We start from the raw sequence: 14498 nt of genomic DNA, 5'->3' as shown, positions 1-14498 counted from the left end.
GGACAACAAAGTCAATGTATTGGAGTGGGCATCACAAAGCCCTGACCTCAGTCCTATAGAACATTTGTGGGCAGAACTGAAAAAGTGTGTGTGAGCAAGGAAGCCTACAAACCTGACTCCGTTACACCAGCTCTGTCAGGAGGAATGGGCCAAAATTCACCCAACGTATTGTGGGAAGCTTGTGGAAGGCTACCCTAATTGCTTGACCCAAGTTAAACAATTTAAAGGCAATGCTACCAAATACTAATTGAGTGTATGTAAACTTTTGACCCACTGGGAATGTGATGAAATAAATAAAAGCTGAAATAAATCATTATCTCTGCTATTATTCTGACATTTCACATTCTTAAAATAAAGTGGTGATCCTAACTGACCTAAGACAGGGAATTTTTACTCGGATTAAATGTCAGAAATTGTGAAAAACTGAGTTTAAAAGTATTTGACTAAGGTGTATGTAAACTTCCGACTTCAACTGTAAATTGCTTTTGTTTTGTAGATGAGTACTGAATTGCATGGCCTCTAAAAGGCACATTTAAAAATGTCCCCTACAGTAAGGGGATCTGCTGTACCTATGTTATGTCAGAAAAAGTCAGTTATGAATTCTTCTGTCCTAGTTAAAAACAAGTTATCATCTAGTAGGCTTTGAATAAATTTCCAATATCCTCACCCACATGGAAATTCTGTAAGAGTAATATATATATGCCAATTATGTGATGGTCCGACTGCATTCTGTCCCCTATCAACACTTTTTAAACTTTTAGTGCAAGAGAGAATGACATAAGAAAGTAATCAAGACGATTATCCCTACGGTGAAGCAGGATGGTGGCAGCATCATGCTGTTGGGATATTTTTCAGCGGCAGGGACTGGGAGACTAGTCAGGATCGAGGGAAAGATGAACGGAGCAAAGTACAGAGAGACCCTTGATGAAAACCTGCTCCAGAGCGCTCAGGACCTCAGACTGGGGCGGAGGTTCACCTTCCAACAGGAGAACGACCCTAAGCACACAGCAAAGACAATGCAGGAGTGGCTTCGGGACAATTCTCTAAATGTCCTTGAGTGGCCCAGCTAGAGCCTGGACTTGAACCCAATCGAACATCTATGGAGAGACCTGAAAAGAGCTGTGCATCGACGCTCCCTGTACAACCTGACAGAGCTTGAGAGGATCTGGAGAGAAGAATGGGAGAAACTTCCCAAATACACGTATGCCAAGCTTGTAGCGTCCTATGCAAGAAGACTCGAGGCTGTAAACACTACCAAAGGTGCTTCAACAATGTACTGTGTAAAGGGTCTGAATACTTTTGTAAATGTGACATTTCCAGGAAAAAAAGATATATATCTAAAAACCTGTTTTGGCGTTTTTTGTAGATTGATGAGGGGGAAAAAAATATTTATTATATTTTAGAATAATGCTGTAAAGTAACAAAATTTGGAAAAAGTCAAGTGGTCTGAATACCTAATGCGCTGTATGCCTTAATTTCTCAAAAATATAGACTCTTAGCTTTCCTTTGACACCCAATTTGATATGCTTCTAAAAACTTCACATGGTGCTCATTTATTTGATTTGATTCTAGATCCATCCAAAAGATCTTTGTGCAAATACTTTCAAAGAATCAATGACTTATAATTACATTTTCAATTTGACAAATCACACTTTTCACTGATATCAATTTTAAATCTTGACATTAAGTAAAAAGGCTGAACCGTTTTCCCATCTGCATCTCCATCCCAAATCTCCCCATTGCCCCCCAGCAAATTAGTCTACATTTACACTATTGTTTATGTGCATTTCCCACTAGGTTGAGGTAGAAATTGGAACTATAACGCTTGTATGGATGTCAACACCAATATATTTTCATGTCATCGTCATCAATCAATACAGTAAAACAACGCCTTTGTCTACCGCAACCGATTTCTGTAGGCTAGCTATGCTACCAGCTTATACAAACAGGAGTTAGCATTTAGCCGTCCCGTTTTCTAAACCTGAAAAGGGACTTCAAAACCCAAAAACAGACAAATATATCAAAATCGGATTTTAGGTACAACATTGTGTGCCTGTTGCAATACATCAATCATGACAGATTTGACAAATATCCACTTTGTTAGATCAGATTTGTTGAATGTGTGCCAATTCAGCCCCATGCTATCCCCCACAGTCTGCATTCCATTGACCTCTTTACTGGCATCTATCCCCATTACCTCCCCGATCTTTTTCCAGGAGATCAAACTCATTTTTGTGTCTTTTGAAATCCCTACACGAAGTATCATAAAGATGTATTTTATTTGTGAACCTGTTTTGATAGTCAAAGTTGTCAAGGAAGTGAGTTTCTGTTTATACAGGATGTACCCCCACAACCAATCATGTCAATGCGGAACAATTTTTAAATTTTATTTTACCCTTTATTTAACTAGGCAGGCCAGTTAAGAACAAATTGTTATTCACAATGACGGCCTACCAAAAGGCAAAAGGCCTCCTGCAGGAACGGGGGATTACAAACAAAATAAAAATATAGGACTAAACACACATCGCGACAAGAGAGACCTACGACACTATACGACACTATGTGGAGCCTTCTGTATTGTTAAAACATTTGGGAGGCGCACGGGAACGCCGTACATAGCTTGATTTGACCTCCATTAGCTTCCAGAGCTCCTCCTCCCCCAATACACACACACACACACACACACACACACACACACACACACACACACACACACACACACACACACACACACACACACACACACACACACACACACTAGTAGCAGGACATAAAGGCAGCCCTCCATTTCAGTAGGAATTCTCACAAAATGTCCTTTATACCTTCATGATGGATTTCCTGTCTTCTGAGACTCCATAAAATGTGATGCAATCAACTCAAATAAATGCAGTCAGTGCACACACACAGGTCCTTCCTAGATGCCAGACTCGAGCCCCTTTTGAGGCTTAATCGCCCACTTTGCCTGATTGATAAACTCGTAGATTTAGTGATATAGATTTAGTTATGTAGATTTCTCTGTAAAGAGCCATAGACCTACAGCCCTTGATCACTACTCTCCAATAACTCCTATTGGTGTGATCTGAGTGATTCAGAGTTTTGTGTTAGTGGGGGTGGTGGTGGTAGTGGTATTTATTTGTATTTTTTATTAAATAACGTTTCTTTATCCAAGAAATCTTGTTGAGATCAGGAGACCTCCCAGCAAACCAAAATTGGTTCTGTGAAAGTTTTCTGAACATTCGTTAGGGCGCTGCAAATATTCTCATAACACAGAAACTGTCCAGTCGTGCCGATGATTCTAGAATGTTTGTGTAAAACATTCACCTGATGTTGCAAGAATGTTCCTAGAACACATTTAGTCGGTTCTTTTAAAGGTTCCCAGAATGTTTCATGAGGTTGTGGGAAGAGTCTGGTGGGAACATTGTTGGGACATTCCCAAAACACAAAAACGATCCACTTGCGCAAGAAACATTTTCCTGATGTTACAAGAATGTTCAGAGAACACATTTAGGAGTAGTGGTTGCGGAAGTGGAAGTGGCTGTGGTAGTGGTACTGGCAGTGGTAGTGTTAGTGTTAGCTCAGTGCCATGTGCTGTGTACAGATGGATGGGGTGGGGAAGGGAGGAGTGTGTTTAGACCAGGCTGCTGAATCAGATAGAGGACTTGGGTAAAGTCCAAGAGGAGGGCTTTCTCTTGAACTAGCACAGTACCAGAGTTGACTCCATCTCCCCCTCTCTCTCTCTTTCTCTCTCTCTCTCTCTCTCTCTCTCGAACAGTTTATCGGTCCAATTAGTGTGCTTGTTATATTGGGGCTGACCCCACCTTGTCGACTTCTTTAGCCTTATTCTAAAATAAGTGCATGCGATGCATATATGTGTCACGTGAAGAGAGCAAGGGTTAAGGGAATAGGGAATATTTTTCTTAAACAAATGAGGGACTTCGGTAACGCAACGTTTCAGTCAGAAATGGCTGTAATTACGTTGCAGCTTCATCGACACGGACAGGCGCGATAAACACTGTTGAGGTTCTGTGGTGGTCGCTGCAGCAGGGAGGTGAGAGACAACAGGTGCTAGTCACTCAGTCACTCGCTGTCACAGCGTAGCAAGTCTGATCCCGGCCTGGCACAATCAAATACATTGTGGTCGGACTCTCTCTAGTCATTTGTGTGTCTTAGTTATTTCATCAAACAGTGCGCTTAAAGCATCAGACAAGCGCAGTGCATCTAGTTGATTTGATTAACACATACAGTAGGATGTGTTTGTGTATATATATGGAAAAATACACGTTTTAAAATGTCAACCAATCGATTGGTCGAAAGAACAGATGACTCCTGGTCGACCAAGATTTTCTTTTGTCGGGGACAGCCCTATATTATATGTTGTTTCTGTTTGTCGGCCATTGGGGATGAAAGACACACATGTTGTTAGGTATATTTGTTTGTCTGTGCTGTGCTCCATATACTGTGTCTCTACATGCGTCTACATGTCTGTCTGTCTTTGTCTGCATCCTCAGTGTGTGTTTCTCGTCATTCTTAATTGTAAAGGTCCTCCATCTCCAGATATGGATGCCAACTATGGCGGAGGGCTGCTGGATATGGTGAAAGGCGGAGCCGGCAAGTTCTTCAGCAACTTCAAGGACAACCTGAAGGACACACTCAAAGACACCTCCACTAAAGTCATGCACCAGGTGGCCACGTAAGTCCCGACAATCACCCCCCATCCCTTTACCCCTGACTCATTTGAATTTTAATTCTCTTTTAATTCAAACTTTTTCTTTTAAGTGTGTTGAGACCTAGTGGAATACACTTTAAATAAACTGTGATTTGATTTCCTGAGCCCCTAACTTCCTTAACCTGTTACACCACCCATCTCTGCCCTTACAAAAACTGCAGTAAAAGGGCAGTAACTGTAGTATTTTGGACGCAGTATTTGCAGTTATACTGCACTCCGACTGCAATCTTTTTTTTTGTAAGGGTGGGTCTGGCATGGGAAATATGATGTGTCTGTGCCCCATGTTGAAGCTCCCTGGCTGGGGTGCGGTGGCATGTGGCTAGCCTCCATGCCATGATGTCTAGTTGTTTTGGGCTAGAAATTTCACAGGCTTTTCCTCCCACCAAACTCTGACCCAGTTCTGTTTCCCACGCTAGCCTAGAGGTGAACGACTCTATGCCTTCCCCGATAAGGAGCGCTCAGGCTGGGCCTAGCAGAGATCTCAGGCCTTTGCTCTCTCCTCAAGTGGTCGAGGGGTCGAGGAGATGTCAAGTCATTAGTAGACGAACGGAAGAGTGTCCTCCCCTCCTCGATAGACACCTTTCATCGAGGATAGTCACGTGTATCCTATCTGAGTCCTCCGCGGGAGCATATTGAAATCTGCCCCACCCACTTTGAGTCGGCTTTTGTTTTGTCGGAGGAGAGAAGAATGTGCACGTTTAAAAACAATATGCTACTTATTGTTTTATCTCTAAAATGTCTAGCACAGTCTACTTCATTTGTTTTTAACACTTTACATATGTATTTTGCGATCCACCCCTGTAAGTGGAATTTGCCTGATGAGTGGAGAAGGAGAGTCTCATTTCATACAAGCACATTTTCCTCCGCGTTCCCTCACCTCGCCGCCTCTCCTCGATTACCTTTGTCCTTTTTCAAAAGGAGGTGAGAGAGGACGAAGAGAGGACACAGGAGTTAAGCAAATGGAATTGAGAAAAGGCCTCTACGTGCCTGCTGGGCGCTAACATGGTAGTGTGAAGGGAGGAGCGTCAGTTGTCATCCAGCTGAGATGTTTACCTGGTCCTCTGTGGTTGCCGTGGTTTCCTGACCTGTGAAATATGGAATGGGGTAGTTATGACTGGGCTGATTACACATGGTTTTAGACCAAGCCTCTCCCACCCGGTTCCTGGAGAGCTAACCTCCTGTAGGTTTTCGCTCCAACATCAGTTGTCACTAACCTGATTCAGTTTATCGATCAGCTAATCAGCTATTAGAATCAGGTGGGCTAAATTAGGGTAGGAGCGAAAACCGACAAGACGCTAGCTCTCCAGGAACAGGGTTGGAGAGCCCTGTTTTAGACACTTAGATAAATCTCTATGGCTGGACACTACAGCACATTGGGAAAACACTTAATACAATTGGTGAGAGACAGAGTTATTCTTTGAATTGTATCTGAATATGGAGATAAAATATGAGTAAAATAGATAGCTAATAAAAAAGGCTGACTACATTTTTCCTAAAGGGCGTGTGAGGGAAGGAAAGCAGATGAATGGACGGAGAGGCCTGGAGGAACAGTGGGAAGGGTGTGGAGGGATGACGGGGGAGAGGGGGAGAGAAAGGAGGGAGAGAGGCTACCGAGTCTGGCACCGCTGGGTCCTGAGAGAGATGACATTCTTTCTGCGCAGGCGTCTGCACTGGCCACACAAAGGAGCCTCTGTACTGTCAGACAGTGAGCAGGCCTCTCGAGACTCATGCCTCCTTGTCCACACACTCTGCCTTTAACCCTGCCACACACGCACACACACACACACAGAACCTCTGCCGTCTCTCTGGACCACATTGAAAAGGTGTCGGTTACAGAGCAGGGACAGGGCAGAGCTGGGGTATATTGATTGAGCGGGTCGATCACAATTTGCTGCTAATACGGTTATCTTGTGCCTAGTCTCGTCTCTTCTCCTTTCCTTTCCCTTCCTGTTATTTCCCCTTTTCTCCGATGATCTCAACTTCACCCCTCTCAGCTTGTTTATTCTCTCCCCTATTTGTCTTTGCTATCCTTTCCTCCTCTCCTCCCTTTTCTGTTCATCGCTCCCCTCCTTTTCTCTCTTCTCTTCTCTTCTCCTCTCCTCTCCTCTTCTCTCCTCTCCTGTGTGAATAATTGATAGCGGTTTATTGTGCAAGATACCGAGAGCAATGCTGATACACAGGGATTCATTTCACCCAGACAAAAAACAGGCCATGTGTACACTCCTGTCAGTTTGGTACTGTGTATTACAGCTAGTTACTGTTGACCTGCCATTTGTATAGTAGAGTAGGCGTGGCCTGTGTGTACTACAGTTAGTCCCTATCTTTAGCTTACACTACAACTAGCTATTTCAAAGCCATGGAAGCTACCGTGATTAGAATGTGCCTCTGGTGTACATCTGATATATTCCAAGATTCAGTGGAATTTGTTGAAACAAAGTCAGTTACTTGATTCATGGTCAAATGAGATACCGTTCAATCAGCTGTGTGCAAGCTGTCTTCCTTAGAACACATGCAGTTGTGACAGACAGACTCTGCAGTGCTGTGTTCCGTTCTGCTTTCACTGAGTGTTGTATTGGTCTGAAAGGCAGTGTGTCCTTGGCCTGCTCCACCATCCCATTCATCTCTCTCTCTTTCTCTCTCATCCCCCCCTCTCCCTCTCTCTATATTCATTCTCTCTCTCTCTCTCTCTCTCTCTCTCTCTCTCTCTCTCTCTCTCTCTCTCTCTCTCTCTCTCTCTCTCTCTCTCTCTCTCTCTCTCTCTCTCTCTCTCTCTATATATATATTCATTCTCTCTCTCTCTCTATATTCATTCTCTCTCTCTCCCTCTCTCTATATTCATTCTCTCTCTCTCTCTCCCTCTCTCTCTCTCTCTCTCTCTCCCTCTCTCTATATTCATTCTCTCTCTCTCTATATTCATTCTCTCTATATTCATTCTCTCTCTCTCCCTCTCTCTATATTCATTCTCTCTCTCTCTATATATTCATTCTCTCTATATTCATTCTCTCTCTCTCCCTCTCTCTATATTCATTCTCTCTCTCTCTATATTCATTCTCTCTATATTCATTCTCTCTCTCTCCCTCTCTCTATATTCATTCTCTCTCTCTCTATATATTCATTCTCTCTATATTCATTCTCTCTCTCTCCCTCTCTCTATATTCATTCTCTCTCTCTCTATATATTCATTCTCTCTCTCTCTCTATATATTCATTCTCTCTCTCTCTCTCTCTCTCTCTCTCTCTCTCTCTCTCTCTCTCTCTCTCTCTCTCTCTCTCTCTCTTTCCCTCCCCTCTATATTCTCCCTCTCTTCTCTCTCCCCTCTATATTCTCCCTCTTTTCTCTCTCCCTCTCTTTCTCTTTCTCTGTCTCTCTCTCTCTCTCTCTCTCTCTCTCTCTCTCTCTCTCTCTCTAAAAACACATGACTCATAAGTTATGATGACCTATTCCTCTCTAACAGAAACCTTCCATTTACAGACAACCCCTATCTGTGGTTACTGCAACGTGTCACAGTAACCACAGGAAATGGCGGGAAACGCCACAGCTGTGCTGTCGCCACACTGCTGAGCGTGTGAGGTATAGCCACAGGAGACTCTCTTTAACTGTTAGAGCATGGCTCCAATGTCTCTAATGTAATACAGCCAAGGGTAGCTGTAGCTTGCCTGGCCTAATTAATGTTTGGTGTTTTTGTGTATATATAGCAGGGTATAGAATATAGGCCCACAGTAGCCTATACACCTGTTTGTGTGTGTGTGTGGGGGGGTGTGTGTGTATACCACCCCTCTCCCACCCTCTAGTCGACAAAATGTATTTATTTTAAATAGCACTTTTCATTACAATTAGAATCTCAAAGTCGCTTTAAAAACAAAATAAACCAAAAACAATTTAGCAAAACAAATATAGGGATCTGGCAATATTTGGGCGATGGTCTTCCACATCGTTAGATGACAGGCAGTTCAGTAAAGTAGTATCATGAAGAGGGAGAGTGGTTGGTACAGCCAGGCAGGGAGCTAGAGACATCTGACAGACAGACCACAGAGCTCCTCAACGGGCACCTTGTCGTCTTCGATAGTCACAGCTCCTCCTTCATAGGTCGGCTGGATCGTCCACTACTGAAATGTAGTACCCACCTGGGTGATGCTTCAGTGACTGTAAACCACCACACCTCAACAATGGTCCAATGAGCCTCAGCATCCCCTCGCACCGCTGTCCATCTAGGAACTGGGGCAGGGTGCTAAAAAGCCAACGCTGTTGATCTGGTGTTGCTGCATCATTTAAATCATGTTAGCAAGCTAGCCAGCTAGCCAAGCCAAATATAAACGGTCTTGCCACAATCAGTCCTGCAATTCTGTGGAAATAAGTTAATTCAAAAAATTCTATACAAAAACACTTAAAACAATAAAATATGTAAAATAGCCTAGCCTACCTCTCCACCACCAACAAGATACTAGCAAGCCTACTGTAGTGATTCTTATCGGCATCTCAAGGGGAGGCAGGCTGTACACGCTCCAGCATGTAGACAGAATAGGTCAGGCTTCTAATCTGCATGCTACAACACTGCTGGCCTCACGCAATGCAAAATGACACCTGCTTATCCTGCTCAAAATAGCCTGGGCTGGCTCTGCAGTCTTGCAGCCATAGTTAGCAGAGCTAACGCTATGACCAGATCAGCAGCAGCCACAGTTAACATTTAGTACAGCTAACACTATAACCAGACTTGTAGCAGCCAGAGTTAACAGTTAGCAGAGCTAGCGCTAGCCAGAAAGGCCTGTGCAGCAGCCTCAGTTAGCAGAGCTAGCGCTAGCCAGAAAGGCCTACGTAGCAGCCACAGTGCCAAATCCAGTTCTGCAGGCCTGCCACAGTTAGTAGAGCGAGCACTAGCCAGATTAGCCAGATAGTCTTAACACTGTTCATGCTGCAGGAGAGCACAACACAACACTGTATCAAAATAGAACGCTGCTGCTGGTCCAATTTCCTCATTATGAGTATTTCCCACTTGATGCTTCCTCCTGTCCCCGCCTCCCCTCCTCCCAGCCTCTCTCCCCCTCTTCCCTCCTCTCCTCTTCTCATCCCTCCCTCGGTTTACCCAGGTGGCTGGGCTGTTGCATAACCATGCAGGGCCAGGATGGGAAGCCCTCAGGGCCATATGGCTCTCATCCACCTCAGCACTTCACTAACAGACCACTGGCCTAGAATAGTGGATATACGTTTACAAATCAAATCAAATCAAATTGTATTTGTCACATGCGCCGAATACAACAGGTGTAGACCTTACAGTGAAATGCTTACTTACAACCCCTTAACCAACAATACAGTTTTAAGAAAATACCTAAAAAAGTAAGAGATAAGAATAACAAATAGTTAAAGAGCAGAAGTAAATAAAAATAGCAGGGCTATATACAGGGGGTACCGGTACAGAGTCAATGTGCGGGGGCATCGGTGTCGAGGTAATATGTACATGTAGGTTATTAAAGTGACTATGCATAGATAATAACAGAGAGTAGTAACAGCGTAGAAGAGGGAGGGGAGGACAATGCAAATAGTCTGGGTAGCCATTTGATTAGATGTTCAGGAGTCTTATGGCTTGGGGGTAGAAGCTGTTTAGAAGCCTCATGGACCTTGACTTGGCGCTCCGGTTCCGCTTGCCATGCGGTAGCAGAGAGAACAGTCTATGACTAGGGTGGCTGGAGTCTTTGACAATTTTTAGGGCCTTCCTCTGACACCACCTGGTATAGAGGTCCTAGATGGTAGGAAACTTGGCCCTAGTGATGTACTGGGCCGTACGCACTACCCACTGTAGTGCCTTGCAGTCGGAGGTCGAGCTGTTGCCATACCAGGCAGTGATGCAACCTGTCAGAATGCTCTCGAAGGTGCAGCTGCAAAACCTTTTGATGATCTGAAGACCCATGCCAAATCTTTTCAGTCTCCTGAGGGGGAATAGGTTTTGTCGTGCTCTCTTCATGACTGTCTTGGTGTGCTTGGACCATGTTAGTTCGTTGGTGATGTAGACGCCAACGAACTTGAAGCTCTCAATCTGCTCCACCATGGTCCTGTCAATGAGAATGGGGCGTGCTCGGTCCTCCTTTTCCTGTAGTCCACAATCATCTCCTTTGTCTTGATCACATTGTGGGAGAGGTTGCTGTTCTTGCACCACACGGTCAGGTCTCTGACCTCCTCCCTATAGGTTGTCAGTGATCAGGCCTAGCACTGTTGTGTCATCGGCAAACTTAATGATGGTGTTGGAGTCATGCCTGGCCGTGCAGTCATGAGTGAACAGGGAGTACAGGAGAGGACTGAGCACGCACCCCTGAGGGGCCCCCGTGTTGAGGATCAGTGTGGCGGATGTGTTGTTACCTACCCTTACCACCTGGGGGCGGCCCGTCAAGATGTCCAGGATCCAGTTGCAGAGGGAGGTGTTTAGTCCCAGGGTCCTTAGCTTAGTGATGAGCTTTGAGGGCACTATGGTGCTAAACGCTGAGCTGTAGTCAATGAATAGCATTCTCACATAAGTGTTCCTTTTGTCCAGGTTAGAAAGGGCAGTGTGGAGTGCAATAGAGATTGTATCATCTGTGGATCTGTTGGGGCGGTATGCAAATTGGAGTGGGTCTAGGGTTTCTGGGATAATTGTGTTGATGTGAGCCATGACCAGCCTTTCAAAGCATTTCATGGCTACAGGTGTTAGTGCTTTGGGTCGGTAGACATTTAGGCAGGTTACCTTAGTGTTTAGGGGCACAGGGACTATGGTGGTCTGCTTGAAACATGTTGGTATTACAGACTCAGACAGGAAGAGGTTGAAAATGTCTGTGAAGACACTTGCCAGTTGGCCAGCGCATGCTCGGAGTACACATCCTGGTAATCTGTCTGACCCTGTGGCCTTGTGAATGTTGACCTGTCTAAAGGTCTTACTCACATCGGCTGCGGAGAGCGTGATCACACAGTCATCCGGAACAGCTGATGCTCTCATGCATGTTTCAGTGTTACTTGCCTCGAAGTGAGCAAAGAAGTTATTCAGCTTGTCTGGTAGGCCCGTGTCACTAGGCAGCTCTTGGCTGTGCTTCCCTTTGTAGTCTGTAATAATTTGAAAGCCTTGCCACATCCAACGAGCATTGGAGCCGGTGTAGTACGATTCGATCTTAGTCCTGTATTACCGCTTTGCCTGTTTGATGGTTCGTCGGAGGGCATTGCGGAATTTCTTATAAGCTTCCGGGTTAGAGTCCTGTCCCTTGAAAGCAGCAGCTCTACCCTTTAGCTCAGTGCGAATGTTGCCTGTAATCCATGGCTTCTGGTTGGGGTATGTACGTACAGTCACTGTGGGGACGACGTCATCGATGCACTTATTGATGAAGCCAGTGACTGATGTGGTGTACTCCTCAATGCCATCGAAAAAATCCCAGAAAATATTCCAGTCTGTGCTAACAAAACAGTTCTGTAGTTTAGCATCTGCTACATCTGATCAATTCTTTATAGACCGAGTCACTGTTGCTTCCTGCTTACATTTGTGCTTGTAAGCAGGAATCAGGAGGATATAATTATGGTCAGATTAGCCAAATGCAGCATCGGTCTGTGGTGGTATGCAGACAGCTATGAAAAATACAGATGAAAGCTCTAGGTAGATAGTGTGGTCTACAGCTTATCATGAGATACTCTACCTCAGGCGAGAAAAATCTAGAGACTTCCTTAGATATTGTGCACCAACTGTTGTTTACAAATATGCATTGGCCCCCGCCTCGTGTCTTACCAGAGGATGCTGTTCTATCCTGCCGATACAGTGTATAACCCGCCAGCTGTATGTTATTAATGTTGTCGTTCTGCCACGACTCGGTGAAACATAAGATATTACAGTTTTTAATGTCCTGTTGGTAGGATATACGTGCTTTCACTTCGTCCCATTTATTTTCCAGCGATTGAACGTTAGCTAGCAGTACGGATGGCAAAGGCAGATTAGCCACTCGTCGCCCGATCCTCACAAGGCACCCCAATCTCTTTCCGCGAATTCTCTGTTTCATTCTGCAGCGAATGATGAGAGCCTGCTTGGTGTTTGGACCATATCCTTCCCGTCCGACTCATTAAAGAAAAATGATTTGTCCAATTCGAGGTTGGTAATCGCTGTTCTGATGTGCAGAAGCTCTTTTCAGTCATAAGAGACAGTTGCAGCAACATTATGTTCAAAATAAGTTACTAACAATGCGAAAAAACAAACAAAATAGCACGGTTGGCCTTGGTTTACCAGTGTCCTGTCGTTTATTGTTCCCATGTCCGTTGGTCGTGTGAGTACCTATGCGTTGGTGTAGCTGTTATGCTGCGTGTTTTATATATTGTGTATTACGGGTAATATCCCATGTCGTTCAACGAGGTTAACCCTCGCTCTTTTGTTTGGGTACAGCCCAGTGTTTTTGTATGTTTGTTTTGGGCGTATTAAAAATCCCTTTTGTGTATTCCTGCGCCTGTCTCCAAATCCTTTATACCAGCGAGACTACTTGGCTACAAGCCCAAAGGACCCCTGGACCCCCCCCCCACCCCCCCAGATCACTGTCTGTGTATGTTCACTTCAGCAGCTTGCTACAATGTGTGTGGATCATTCAAATACAAATTAGACAAAAACAATCACGTCTTCAAATAACGGTGATCTAGACAATGCCATTACTTTGAAGCGTCATATACATTTAAGAATCTGAATTATTCTTATTCTATGAGTTGAGAAAATATTATTTCTGTTGCAGGTACACAAAGGGAGAGCTGGACATTGCCTACATCACATCACGAATCATAGGTGAGTACACATTATTGTCAAATCATACTGTACGTTCTAGATCAACTGTATGAAATGGAATGAAAGGAAAGGGAGTGTGCCTGTGTATGAATTCCATCAGCTGTGTTAATTTACTGCATGGGTGCCTGTGTATGAATTCCATCAACTGTGTTAATTTACTGCATGGGTGCCTGTGTATGAATTCCATCAACTGTGTTAATTTACTGCATGGGTGCCTGCGGTGTTGGGCTGTTCTAGCTTTAGCACCACTCCGTTCATGAAGCGTACCAGAGTCTAGTCTTCTTCAAACTGGGAATGGCTTTTCTCTCCATCCATGGTTCTCAAACGGTAGCTGTATTTGATCATGATGGGGGTAGTAAGCCTGTATTTGGGCTTCACACGTTTCTTCTCCACCCAATATTTAGACTTCTGGATCTCTCGGTCTCTAGCCTCCTGTAAACTCTGCCTCACTCCCTCCCTACACAACATCTACTGTAAATCTATAAGTGACAGAGGGTGGGATTTCAACAAGAGAGGGTTTGCTCTTGGTTTTTTGGGCCAAGGAGAGCTTTTAGGGTTGGTTGGGATGGGGGTAGGGTGATATTATGATACACAAAAGTATGTGGACACCTGCTCGTCGAACATTTCATTCCAAAACCATGGGCATGAATATGGAGTTGGTCCCTCCTTTGCTGCAATAACAGCCTACACTCCTCTGGGAAGGCTTTCCACTAGATGTTGGAACATTGCTGCGGGGACTTGCATCCATTCAGCCACAAGGGTATTAGTGAGGTTGGGCATTGACGTTGGGCGATTAGACCTGGCTCGCAGTCGGCGTTCCAATTTATCCGTAAGGTGTTCGATGGGGTTGAGGTCAGGGCTCTGTGCAGGCCAGTCAAGTTCTTCCACACCGATCTCGACAAACCATTTTTGTATGGATATCGCTTTGTGCACGGTGGCATTGTCATGCTGAAACAGGAAAGGGCCTTACCCAAACTGTTGCCTCGAAGATGGAAGCACAGAATCGTC

At 44.6% G+C, this 14498-nt stretch overlaps 1 protein-coding gene across 6 annotated transcripts in view; it reads left to right on the top strand.

The window, feature by feature from the left end:
* Positions 1-14498, top strand: part of LOC129855518 (putative tyrosine-protein phosphatase auxilin) — a 68404-nt gene that overhangs the window by 12999 nt on the left and 40907 nt on the right. For 3 of the 6 annotated variants that reach the window (XM_055923275.1, XM_055923272.1, XM_055923276.1), the window contains exons 2-3: positions 4555-4690; positions 13441-13490. In XM_055923275.1, the coding sequence (XP_055779250.1) occupies positions 4555-4690; positions 13441-13490 (186 nt within the window). Of the gene's footprint in view, positions 1-4539; positions 4691-13440; positions 13491-14498 lie in introns of all 6 variants that reach the window. The other 3 variants (XM_055923274.1, XM_055923271.1, XM_055923273.1) reach the window with 1 other exon arrangement.

This window comes from Salvelinus fontinalis, chromosome 5 (assembly GCF_029448725.1).
Source record: "Salvelinus fontinalis isolate EN_2023a chromosome 5, ASM2944872v1, whole genome shotgun sequence".
NCBI lineage: Eukaryota > Metazoa > Chordata > Actinopteri > Salmoniformes > Salmonidae > Salvelinus > Salvelinus fontinalis.
The sequence above is the reverse complement of the archived record's forward strand: the minus strand, read 5'-3'. Positions and strand labels throughout refer to the sequence as shown.